This window comes from Rutilus rutilus (assembly GCF_951802725.1).
Source record: "Rutilus rutilus genome assembly, chromosome: 18".
NCBI lineage: Eukaryota > Metazoa > Chordata > Actinopteri > Cypriniformes > Leuciscidae > Rutilus > Rutilus rutilus.
The window spans coordinates 3,883,491-3,897,336 of NC_140231.1; the positions used below are offsets into that span (position 1 = coordinate 3,883,491).

General features: G+C 36.3%; 1 protein-coding gene across 1 annotated transcript in view; it reads left to right on the plus strand.

Annotated features, from left to right (window-relative positions):
• Positions 1-13,846, plus strand: part of dpysl3 (dihydropyrimidinase like 3) — a 45,923-nt gene that overhangs the window by 14,305 nt on the left and 17,772 nt on the right. Inside the window, exons 4-8 of the mRNA XM_084386432.1 lie at positions 1,817-1,981; positions 3,329-3,390; positions 4,009-4,089; positions 11,795-11,863; positions 12,929-13,049. Coding sequence (XP_084242558.1) covers positions 1,817-1,981; positions 3,329-3,390; positions 4,009-4,089; positions 11,795-11,863; positions 12,929-13,049 — 498 coding nt within the window. The remainder of the gene's footprint in view (positions 1-1,816; positions 1,982-3,328; positions 3,391-4,008; positions 4,090-11,794; positions 11,864-12,928; positions 13,050-13,846) is intronic.

Genomic DNA, 13,846 nt, shown 5'->3' on the forward strand with positions numbered 1-13,846 from the left:
CAGATCTTTGAATCTCGTTCATCAAAATGAACAAATCTCGTCATTTCATTCATTTCAGCAGAATGTATTTAAAATGTTACATGCCAAATGTTGATCACATTTAGAATAAGAAAAAAATTGCAATGCAAGAAAGATTAATTCATTTATCTGGGTCTTCAGGCCATGCAGTGTGTTAGTTTTCCTCACCTCCCGATCCAAGCCGTTCGTTTATCTCGTGACATATCCCCATAATCTGAGCTATGCGGTACTGTAGATACAGAATTGATTAGTTCACGTCTCGAGTCTATCGACTTCGGGTTCGAGTCATTCGTTCATCACGTGACAGCCACATAATCTGAGCTATGCAGTCGGTCCCGGATACTCTCGGGTTCGACTCGAGTCGTTCAGTTTTAACTCCATAGGTAAGTGACTTAACTGTATGTTGTTATTAGGCTATATACAGTTTATAGCTTTATCAAAATGATTTTCCCCATCATAGATAAAGTTTAAATTAAAGCATTACTAACTCTTTAGTACCACATTCATATGGAAAAGTACCATGATGACAGAAATTCCAAAAATTGCAAATTGAAAGAAATAAAAAAAGCTATAATTTGAGACCAAAAACGCACATTGGGCCCTATTTTAACGTTCTGAAATGCGTGTATCAAACGCGAAACGCAAGTAACTTTGTGGACGGGTCTCGGGCGCTGTTGCTATTATACCGGCGGGATAAATGACTCTTGCGCCCGACGCAAATCTAAAATGGGTTGGTCTGAACTGAAGTAGCTTCATTACTCATAGGTGTGGTTTGGGCGTAACGTGAAATAAACCAATCAGAGCGTCATCTCACATTCCCTTTAAGCATGCGCCCTTAAAATAGCATCTGAACGCGCCATTGACTTTAGACTAGGTTTCTCCTGATCTGTGGCGGAATTGTTTTCTGAAACTGCAAAATAGCACCAGGGAACGTTTGCGCCAGAACACCTCTTTTCGCTGAACCTCCCCCGGGAGCGCAAGTTCATTCCCTAATTTACCGACGTGCGTCTGTGGAGGGAAAAGTCTGCTGTGTGTCGGGTGCAAAATAGGAATGATACATGTGTCGGTGTACAAAGTCAATTGCGCTGGGTGCAAGATAGGGCCCTATGTAACTGTTAAAAAAAACGGACAATGCGCTTGTTTATAATAAAGTTTGGGAATTATTAACTCATTTATGTGTCCAGCGCTGTCACATCACGTCACGTGACAAAAGAATGATAGACCTGAAGACTTGAGAGATGAACTAATCATTTCTCTTTCCGGTACTGACAGCATAGCCCTCTATGGGATTGACGGGAAGAATGAAAGACTGTTTCATGTACAGAACCCATAGGATTGCGCATGCACGGTCAACACAAAATGAACGAATCACTCTCTGCATCTGAAATCACTTACTTCCCTACTATATAGTAGGCGAAGAACATTATGTGACAAAAGTAGTATTCACAGTACTCATAAAAGAGTAGGAAAAAATGACCCGATGACCTACAGTACTTCTGAAGTGTCTGATTCTGAAGTGTGTATACAGTATGATGGACACTTTATCATCCCATGAGGCCACGGGAGAGGATTTATGAATAGCAGTGAAGCGACACAACTGATGCTGTCAGGTCACGTGACAGTAACAACATGGCGAATATTACAGTACATTCAGATTACATTCATACTACACAGAACACATTTTAATGACTTATTCAAAATGAGTACCTACTCAAGAGAGTATGTGATTTCGGACGCAGCCTAGGTGTGTGTGTGGTCGTCTAAATGACAGTGTCCCTCTCTTATGTATCTCCTGCAGTGGATCATGTGATCCCGGAGCCTGGCGCTAGTTTGGTGGAAGCGTTCGAGCGCTGGCGTGAATGGGCAGATGAGAAAACATGCTGTGACTACGCTCTGCATGTGGACATCACACACTGGAACGACAGCACCAAACAAGAGGTCGAGAGCCTCATCAAGGAGAAAGGTGAGAGATCTTTTACTATTACGTCCTTGAACAAGGGATTCAAGCATCCAGATGGTAAGAATTCATTTCTGAACTGCTCCAGAAAATAGTTCAGCATACTAAAAAAAAATCCCTTCTTAAGTTATAAATACATCTGCCAGTGTGGTATCCCATAGGGAATGTGTTTCGCTTTGACTGAAGTTATTCTTGGTCATTTGAGCTATTTCTGTTTCTGCTTCATTACTGTATAACCAACAAATGAGCACTGTGCTTTTAATACAGTAGAGCATTCAGTGTTTGTAAGAAAAGACTTATTAAATCTATATTAATGAGTGATCTTTTATTTCTTTTATTTGAAATAATATTGAAATAATATCTTTTAAGTTAAATATTGTTTTTTGAAGAATAAAAAAATAAAAAAATCAAATTTCATCACATCCCTGGTCTGGGCTTGATGCATCAGTTTATACTTATTGTGTAACGTCCATTTTGGTATTTTCACCATCCAATCAATTAATGATGGATATAATCCCCACCCTACTTGGAGAAGAAGGGCCCTATTTTAACGATCAAGTGCACTTAGGGCGTGTCCGAATCCACTTTTGCTAGTTTAACGACGGGAAAAATGGTCGGCGCTCCCGGCGCATGGTCTAAAAGGGTTGTCCCTATTCTCTTAATGAGTAATGGGTGTGTTTTGGAATTTACGTGGGTTAAACCAATCAGAGTCTCATCTCCCATTCCCTTTAAATGCCAGTTGAGCTCGCGCCTTGGCAGATTCACTATTTACATGACGGAATTTGATAGTGGAAAGACCGAAACCGTCTCCAGAGCGCAAACGGATCTGCTCGTGCGCGAGGTAAAAGTGCGCAAGCAGACCATCTACGAGACAAGCCGGATTCACCATATCTTTATGTACACAATAATGATCTTTTACATTGTAATCCTTTTATTTTTAATATTTGGCATGTTTGTGTGCTGCTGTGCGTACCTGTGTGTTTAATAAGCAGAATGTACGCGCGTTGTGGACCCGCCTTTAGGCGCACATTACTAAAAATATTCCGCCATTGACTGTAGACCAGGTTTCAGACAATGGCACAGTCTATTTCAGTTCCTCAAAATAGCAACGCACCAACAATGCGCCAGAATACACACCTCGTTTTCAGACCAGCAGCCCATGGGCGCACAAATGGGCACAAATGCATTTGCTAATTAAACAAAGTGGCGCAGGACGTGAAAATGATAATTGTGTCGGACTGAAACTAGCAAAAAACACTTGCATAAGAGTCGCATAACATTATGAAAGTGAAAATTGATAGTGAACGCTGTTTCATGTTGTGGTTTGCTGATTTATTTGTTCTGTCCATATAGGAGTGAACTCCTTCCAGGTGTATATGGCCTATAAAGACCTCTATCAGATGAGCAACAGTGAGGTAAGCCGAAGAAAAGTGGAGAGCATAGTGGATAAACACGTTCTTTTCGTTTGATCAATACATGCAGATGTTGGGAGTTATTTCTTTATGATCTGACCCTTAAAAATGATTTTCATTGGTATAATGTAATGAAGGTCAGTCATATTAAACAGGGGACCTGAAGATCCTAACAAAGCACTCAAATGTCTTAAGCCTGTAGAACGGATAAAAAGTCTTAAGTAGTGTTTGTGGAGGCATTTTTTGTGCTGTCTGTTTGAATGAATCAGTTCAATACAGTAATTTGTTTTCATCTTCACTCACGAATGTCCCCTCATTTTATGTTAAAGAATGTTGCTGTTTATTAATGATTATTTATATATTGGTACATATGAGTTATTAAATATATAATAAGCTCTACGAATATTATTCTTCTATTAACTGAAAATGGCTTGATTTTTAGACTTTAGTCACACAGACTTTAGTTTGTATGGTTCATCTGAACTAACAAGTAACCGTTTTATGTCATCTAAGATTAAGAATATCAAAATCACTTGAACACATTGTAACATAAGCTATGTTTTCTTGTTAAAACCTCACTATTTAATATCTAATATGATTTTTCTATTTATATTTGAACAGCTTTATGAGATCTTCACCTTTCTTGGAGAGCATGGAGGAATTGCACAGGTCCACGCAGAAAATGGAGAAATAATAGCTGAGGTATGCACTTTATTTCGCTTTACTACACTTAACTCTGGGCCACTTTTAAAGGGGTCATGACATGAGAAATCAAATTTGCCTCGATCTTTTGACATATAAAAGGTCATGCTGCTAGTTTCAGATCTTAAAACATCCTTTTCATTGTAAACAAAGCATTTATTTAATCAAGCTCCAAAAACAGCTCGTTTTGTTATTACGGGATCTGACATCACATGGGCAAACACATTTACCTATGCCCGTCTCCAGAGCAAGACATCGACCAATCGTTATAAATCATCATACCATAGGCTCCGCCCACAGTCGCTTCACGGCTGACATTTGCCTACACTGGATGTGAGCGTTGCTTCAAAAGCAAATAGGAACCATTGTAATGACTGACACTGATACACTGATATATCACTCATCACACTGATACACTGATATGTCACTGATACAGATGTGTGTTCAGATTATAATGACTGACTGATACACTGATACACTGATACAGTATTCAGATGTGTGTTCAGATTATAATGACTGACTCTGATACACTGATACAGTATACAGATGTGTGTTCAGATTATAATGACTGACTCTGTCTACACTGATACAGTATACAGATGTGTGTTCAGATTATAATGACTGACGCTGATACACTGATACAGTATACAGATGTGTGTTCAGATTATAATGACTGACTCTGTCTACACTGATACAGTATACAGATGTGTGTTCAGATTATAATGACTGACTCTGATACACTGATACAGTATACAGATGTGTGTTCAGATTATAATGACTGACGCTGATACACTGATACAGTATACAGATGTGTGTTCAGATTATAATGACTGACTCTGTCTACACTGATACAGTATACAGATGTGTGTTCAGATTATAATGACTGACTCTGTCTACACTGATACAGTATACAGATGTGTGTTCAGATTATAATGACTGACTGATACACTGATACAGTATACAGATGTGTGTTCAGATTATAATGACTGACTCTGATACACTGATACAGTATACAGATGTGTGTTCAGATTATAATGACTGACGCTGATACACTGATACAGTATACAGATGTGTGTTCAGATTATAATGACTGACTCTGTCTACACTGATACAGTATACAGATGTGTGTTCAGATTATAATGACTGACGCTGATACACTGATACAGTATACAGATGTGTGTTCAGATTATAATGACTGACTCTGATACACTGATACAGTATACAGATGTGTGTTCAGATTATAATGACTGACTCTGTCTACACTGATACAGTATACAGATGTGTGTTCAGATTATAATGACTGACGCTGATACACTGATACAGTATACAGATGTGTGTTCAGATTATAATGACTGAGGCTGATACACTGATACAGTATACAGATGTGTGTTCAGATTATAATGACTGACTCTGTCTACACTGATACAGTATACAGATGTGTGTTCAGATTATAATGACTGACTCTGATACACTGATACAGTATACAGATGTGTGTTCAGATTATAATGACTGACGCTGATACACTGATACAGTATACAGATGTGTGTTCAGATTATAATGACTGACTCTGATACACTGATACAGTATACAGATGTGTGTTCAGATTATAATGACTGACTCTGATACACTGATACAGTATACAGATGTGTGTTCAGATTATAATGACTGACTCTGTCTACACTGATACAGTATACAGATGTGTGTTCAGATTATAATGACTGACGCTGATACACTGATACACTGATACAGTATACAGATGTGTGTTCAGATTATAATGACTGACTCTGTCTACACTGATACAGTATACAGATGTGTGTTCAGATTATAATGACTGACTCTGATACACTGATACAGTATACAGATGTGTGTTCAGATTATAATGACTGACGCTGATACACTGATACACTGATACAGTATACAGATGTGTGTTCAGATTATAATGACTGAGGCTGATACACTGATACAGTATACAGATGTGTGTTCAGATTATAATGACTGACTCTGTCTACACTGATACAGTATACAGATGTGTGTTCAGATTATAATGACTGACGCAGATACACTGATACAGTATACAGATGTGTGTTCAGATTATAATGACTGACGCTGATACACTGATACAGTATACAGATGTGTGTTCAGATTATAATGACTGACTCTGATACACTGATACAGTATACAGATGTGTGTTCAGATTATAATGACTGACTCTGTCTACACTGATACAGTATACAGATGTGTGTTCAGATTATAATGACTGACGCAGATACACTGATACAGTATACAGATGTGTGTTCAGATTATAATGACTGACGCTGATACACTGATACAGTATACAGATGTGTGTTCAGATTATAATGACTGACTCTGATACACTGATACAGTATACAGATGTGTGTTCAGATTATAATGACTGACTCTGATACACTGATACAGTATTCAGATGTGTGTTCAGATTATAATGACTGACTCTGATACACTGATACAGTATACAGATGTGTGTTCAGATTATAATGACTGACTCTGTCTACACTGATACAGTATACAGATGTGTGTTCAGATTATAATGACTGACTCTGATACACTGATACAGTATACAGATGTGTGTTCAGATTATAATGACTGACGCTGATACACTGATACAGTATACAGATGTGTGTTCAGATTATAATGACTGACGCTGATACACTGATACAGTATACAGATGTGTGTTCAGATTATAATGACTGACGCTGATACACTGATACACTGATACAGTATACAGATGTGTGTTCAGATTATAATGACTGACGCTGATACACTGATACAGTATACAGATGTGTGTTCAGATTATAATGACTGACGCTGATACACTGATACACTGATACAGTATACAGATGTGTGTTCAGATTATAATGACTGATGCTGATACACTGATACAGTATACAGATGTGTGTTCAGATTATAATGACTGACGCAGATACACTAATACAGTATACAGATGTGTGTTCAGATTATAATGACTGACGCAGATACACTAATACAGTATACAGATGTGTGTTCAGATTATAATGACTGACGCAGATACACTAATACAGTATACAGATGTGTGTTCAGATTATAATGACTGACGCTGATACACTGATACAGTATACAGATGTGTGTTCAGATTATAATGACTGACTCTGTCTACACTGATACAGTATACAGATGTGTGTTCAGATTATAATGACTGACGCTGATACACTGATACACTGATACAGTATACAGATGTGTGTTCAGATTATAATGACTGATGCTGATACACTGATACAGTATACAGATGTGTGTTCAGATTATAATGACTGACGCAGATACACTAATACAGTATACAGATGTGTGTTCAGATTATAATGACTGACGCAGATACACTAATACAGTATACAGATGTGTGTTCAGATTATAATGACTGACGCAGATACACTGATACAGTATACAGATGTGTGTTCAGATTATAATGACTGACACTGATACACTGATACAATATACAGATGTGTGTTCAGATTATAATGACTGACGCTGATACACTGATACAGTATACAGATGTGTGTTCAGATTATAATGACTGACGCTGATACACTGATACAGTATACAGATGTGTGTTCAGATTATAATGACTGACTCTGATACACTGATACAGTATACAGATGTGTGTTCAGATTATAATGACTGACTCTGATACACTGATACAGTATACAGATGTGTGTTCAGATTATAATGACTGACGCTGATACACTGATACAGTATACAGATGTGTGTTCAGATTATAATGACTGACTCTGATACACTGATACAGTATACAGATATGTGTTCAGATTATAATGACTGACTCTGTCTACACTGATACAGTATACAGATGTGTGTTCAGATTATAATGACTGACTCTGATACACTGATACAGTATACAGATGTGTGTTCAGATTATAATGACTGACTCTGTCTACACTGATACAGTATACAGATGTGTGTTCAGATTATAATGACTGACTCTGATACACTGATACAGTATACAGATGTGTGTTCAGATTATAATGACTGACGCTGATACACTGATACAGTATACAGATGTGTGTTCAGATTATAATGACTGACTCTGATACACTGATACAGTATACAGATGTGTGTTCAGATTATAATGACTGACTCTGATACACTGATACAGTATACAGATGTGTGTTCAGATTATAATGACTGACTCTGATACACTGATACAGTATACAGATGTGTGTTCAGATTATAATGACTGACTCTGATACACTAATACAGTATACAGATGTGTGTTCAGATTATAATGACTGACTCTGATACACTGATACAGTATACAGATGTGTGTTCAGATTATAATGACTGACTCTGATACACTGATACAGTATACAGATGTGTGTTCAGATTATAATGACTGACTCTGATACACTAATACAGTATACAGATGTGTGTTCAGATTATAATGACTGACTCTGATACACTAATACTGTATACAGATGTGTGTTCAGATTATAATGACTGACGCTGATACACTGATACAGTATACAGATGTGTGTTCAGATTATAATGACTGACTCTGATACACTGATACAGTATACAGATGTGTGTTCAGATTATAATGACTGACTCTGATACACTGATACAGTATACAGATGTGTGTTCAGATTATAATAACTGACGCTGATACACTGATACAGTATACAGATGTGTGTTCAGATTATAATGACTGACTCTGATACACTGATACAGTATACAGATGTGTGTTCAGATTATAATGACTGACTCTGTCTACACTGATACAGTATACAGATGTGTGTTCAGATTATAATGACTGACTCTGATACACTGATACAGTATACAGATGTGTGTTCAGATTATAATGACTGACTCTGATACACTGATACAGTACACAGATGTGTGTTCAGATTATAATGACTGACTCTGATACACTGATACAGTACACAGATGTGTGTTCAGATTATAATGACTGACTCTGATACACTGATACAGTATACAGATGTGTGTTCAGATTATAATGACTGACTCTGATACACTAATACAGTATACAGATGTGTGTTCAGATTATAATGACTGACTCTGATACACTGATACAGTATACAGATGTGTGTTCAGATTATAATGACTGACTCTGATACACTAATACAGTATACAGATGTGTGTTCAGATTATAATGACTGACTCTGATACACTGATACAGTATACAGATGTGTGTTCAGATTATAATGACTGACTCTGATACACTGATACAGTACACAGATGTGTGTTCAGATTATAATGACTGACTCTGATACACTGATACAGTACACAGATGTGTGTTCAGATTATAATGACTGACTCTGATACACTGATACAGTATACAGATGTGTGTTCAGATTATAATGACTGACTCTGATACACTAATACAGTATACAGATGTGTGTTCAGATTATAATGACTGACTCTGATACACTAATACAGTATACAGATGTGTGTTCAGATTATAATGACTGACTCTGATACACTAATACAGTATACAGATGTGTGTTCAGATTATAATGACTGACTCTGATACACTAATACAGTATACAGATGTGTGTTCAGATTATAATGACTGACTCTGATACACTAATACAGTATACAGATGTGTGTTCAGATTATAATGACTGACTCTGATACACTAATACAGTATACAGATGTGTGTTCAGATTATAATGACTGACTCTGATACACTAATACAGTATACAGATGTGTGTTCAAGCAGCGACTGTATTGAATCTGACAGCAGCTTCATCACAAACCGCAAGTGAATGATTTTATAATGCTTTGCTTTGTCTGTAAATTATGGTTTTATATGGATAATGATTTGATGTTTCCTATGCAGTGACGTTAGTCAAACATTTACTGACTGACAAGCATTAAAGGGGTCAAGACGTGGATTTTTTACATTATTTTAATGTTGCTTGAGATTTACTTATAATGTTAATACGTTTTTTAGCACAATATACTAATATATATAGTAATGAACACACAGGTTTTTCAATTTTTTTTTGCAAATTCTCCGACCCAAAAAGGATTTCACATTTAAAAGTCTTTAAAGTAAAAAGTTTTTTTCTATATATATATATGTATATATATATATATATATATATATATATATATTTTTTTTTTTTTTTCTATGCCATATGCACTTCCCAACAAAATCACCCCAATCATTCTAGGATGATTGATTCTTTCCAAATTTATTCAAGTCATCTGGTGAAACGTATAGCAGAATATATTGCAGAAAAACAAAATATTGCAATCTCCATTTTTCTTTCTGTATCATGCAGCCTTACAGTGAATGCAATAAAAATAGCTTTTCAAACATCAACCATTTGTTCTGCTTCAAAATGACAGAAATAATCCATAAACAGAAGGACTTAAGGACATTAAATCTGAAGCAGAATCATTAAAACAGAATTATTCTCTGACCTTTTCAGAGTCTTCTGAGATATGTATGCAGTGTGTGGTTATTTTGCATCTCCACCATATATTCCTGGAGTAAATTAGATATGAAATGCTTTCTCAGGTCACGTGTAAAGTTCCAAAAGCAGTGATGTGATGACACAAAGACATGCTGCATTTTCCATGACTTAGGGTGAGGTGAGGATATTTAGGCAGTCCATGCCCTCAATCCCTCAATCCTTCTGATGAGTGGGAGGATGGGATACTGTACGTCCTGATTTCCCTCATCCAGTGTCAATCATCTGGACATTATCAAGCCGGGCAGTGTGGTCTCATCCCACTCTCTGAACATCACTTACTCTGCATACTTAGATCATCAACCTATTGTAGATTCTGTAAAATAATACTGTAGTTAAGTAGTAAAAAGTACACTGTAAAAAATTATATGATCAATAAGTCATGACTTTAAATCTTAAAAGTATATATATATATATATATATATATGTATAACTGTAGTTGCAGATAATATATTAATAAAATAAAAGACCATTTAGGAATACACTTTCATGACTGTTTATTGATACGTTTAAGTACACTTTTAAAAATATGTACAGTTCTCATCTCAAATTAAGTATATTTTAAATAATTTATTCATTATTGATAATCTTTATTTGTGCTTTAAAAAAGTATCCCTATTTTGATTTGTTGGTTAACATACTAAAGCACATGTGAAGTACTTTATTATAATTTGAACTGAAGTGATGGTTGATATTATATTTAAAATTCATATATTTTAAATGTACTAAATTGCAACTTTCTTCATTACAACTGTGTAATTACAAATATATCTAAATATATGACATGCAAGTTTCAAAAGAAATGACATAATATTGAAGTATGAAGTATATTAGTTTACCATAAATGCTTGTCAGTACGTTTGGCATTTTAAAGACAACAGACGCAATTATGAAATAACAAATCACGATGCACGGTTAATACACGTCTCCAGGCTCTTCCATATGTACATTGCATGAGATTATTTCGTCCATGATCGAAAGATCTGAAAAAAAAAAAAACCTTGAAGAAATCAGGACAGAAGTGGTTAAAAGTGGACAAAAGAGACGTATTAAAACACCAGGTGTAAACGGGAATGTGTCTCCCTCGTCTACTTGTGATCCGATCCACCAAAACAGATCTTAATACCAGCTGTAAACAGAGCCAGTGAGTCACTAATCTACTATGACTGTGTGTTCTTCAGGAGCAGACCCGTATGCTGGAGATGGGCATCACCGGACCCGAGGGACATGTTCTCAGCCGCCCGGAAGAGGTCAGTGACCACAAACAGTTGTATAGTGGTGTATCTGGTGGCTTGTTGGTGGTATATAATTTCATAACATCACTGCAATTCCCATAAAATATTTGTTTCCCAATTCTTAACGTAAAACTCACAATAAGACAAGGAACCTGTATTGATTTCATGTTGACACTAAATCGGCCCGCCTCACAGATCTAATCTGTCTGGCATCAGTCTATCACTAGCCGCGTTTCCGTTACCCTTCAGATTGCGCAAATTGAAATTGCGAATTGAAAATACGCCCAATGGAAACACGTCAATTTTGCAAAAACTCCCATTTATCGCAAAAAAGTTTTTACGCTCGCATGAGGAGGTTTTTCAGGCAATTTGAAAAAGGAATATTTCGCAAAACTGCAATGGAAACAGTTTTTGCCCATTTACAGGTCACCTGACGTATATGACGCGGTGTGTTTGGACAGAATACGAGACAGAGTTCTTTATTAAATTCATAAAAGACAAAAGAATGACAGAAATACTGGATTCTAAACCTCAAATAAATGCCACAATCAAGACCAGAAACACCTCATATGAGCCGCTCACAGTATAAGGGTCTTTCCTTGCCATTAATGCTTGGATAGCACGCCTACGTTTCCTTCCATTAATAATAATAATGTCTAGTGCGGTACGTGGCTGTGATATATATATAAACCTACCAATGTCCGTCGCCATGATTTTTGGAATGACTGATCGCGAGAGGAAAAAATGCCGTTTTAGTCGCATAACATCGGTTAATGGAAACGCCGTCATTACGCAATAGTTTTTTATCGATATTTAGAAAAAATCGCAAAAGTTTTGCGCAAATCTGTAATGGAAACGCGCCTAGTGATCTTTTGCAGACATGATCCTTGATCTAATTGAGGTCAGTCATGAAAGTGGGCTGGCAAACTAGATTTATAAGTTACTTTAGTTATGCATAGAAATAAATCAACATAGTGGATTGTGTGAGGAACTATGCGAGATACATAGAGATGCAGCTAAATCTGTTTTGCAATGTCCTTCATTATGTGTGTGTGTGTGTGTGTGTGTGTGTGTGTGTAGCTAGAGGCTGAGGCAGTGTTTCGAGCCGTCACGATTGCCAGTCAAACCAACTGTCCGCTCTATGTGACCCGCGTGATGAGCAAGAGTGCTGCTGACATCATCTCACAGGCCAGGAAAAAAGGTACACAATATGAACATAAAAAAATAAATCATCTAACAATATAAATCTTGAATGAGTGATTCTCTAATGAATGTCTTGTAATGGGGCCAATTTCAAACAATATCACCACATCAATTTAAAAAAAAGAAAAGAATGTACAGAATATTTTTGTTCTTTGTAATATTTACCATATTTCACATATTCATAATGTCTGATAAAATAAGAAATCCCAGCAGTGTGAGCATGTCATCAGCGTAACGTTTGAGCTTTCACAGATGTCTCCTGCAAGTTTACACATCTCATCCAGTTAAATAAACCTTTACCGAGCTACAGTCATCTTTGACGTATATATTCATGACCGTAATGACCTTCGGTTGGATACAACTGTGTCTCTGTGTGTCATATGTGTAAATAGCAGTTTTAATTATTATAAATGTTTTATTTTTAATTTATCGTTTCATTATATATTAGCTGTCTATACATTATTTCCACTTGTATGAAATGTTTATTTTAAATGCACTGCCTGGTTTGTTGTAGAAGTTCCACAATCCATCATCATAATAATCCTCACTGTTTAGTTAAATCACTCAGATAAAATGCTCTCTTACGTAAATCAGTTCAATATAAATAAATAGTCATGATTACAGTTTCAGGGAAGCGAGAAGCACTCGAGAGTACAGAAGCCAGCCGATATCATTTTAGGGAACATTTAGGTCCCACTTTATATTAAGTGGCTTTACGTACTATGTATTTACATCGAAAAATAAGTTCAATGTACTTATTGTGTTGATGTTGTATTGTAAAACACTTTTGCTGCT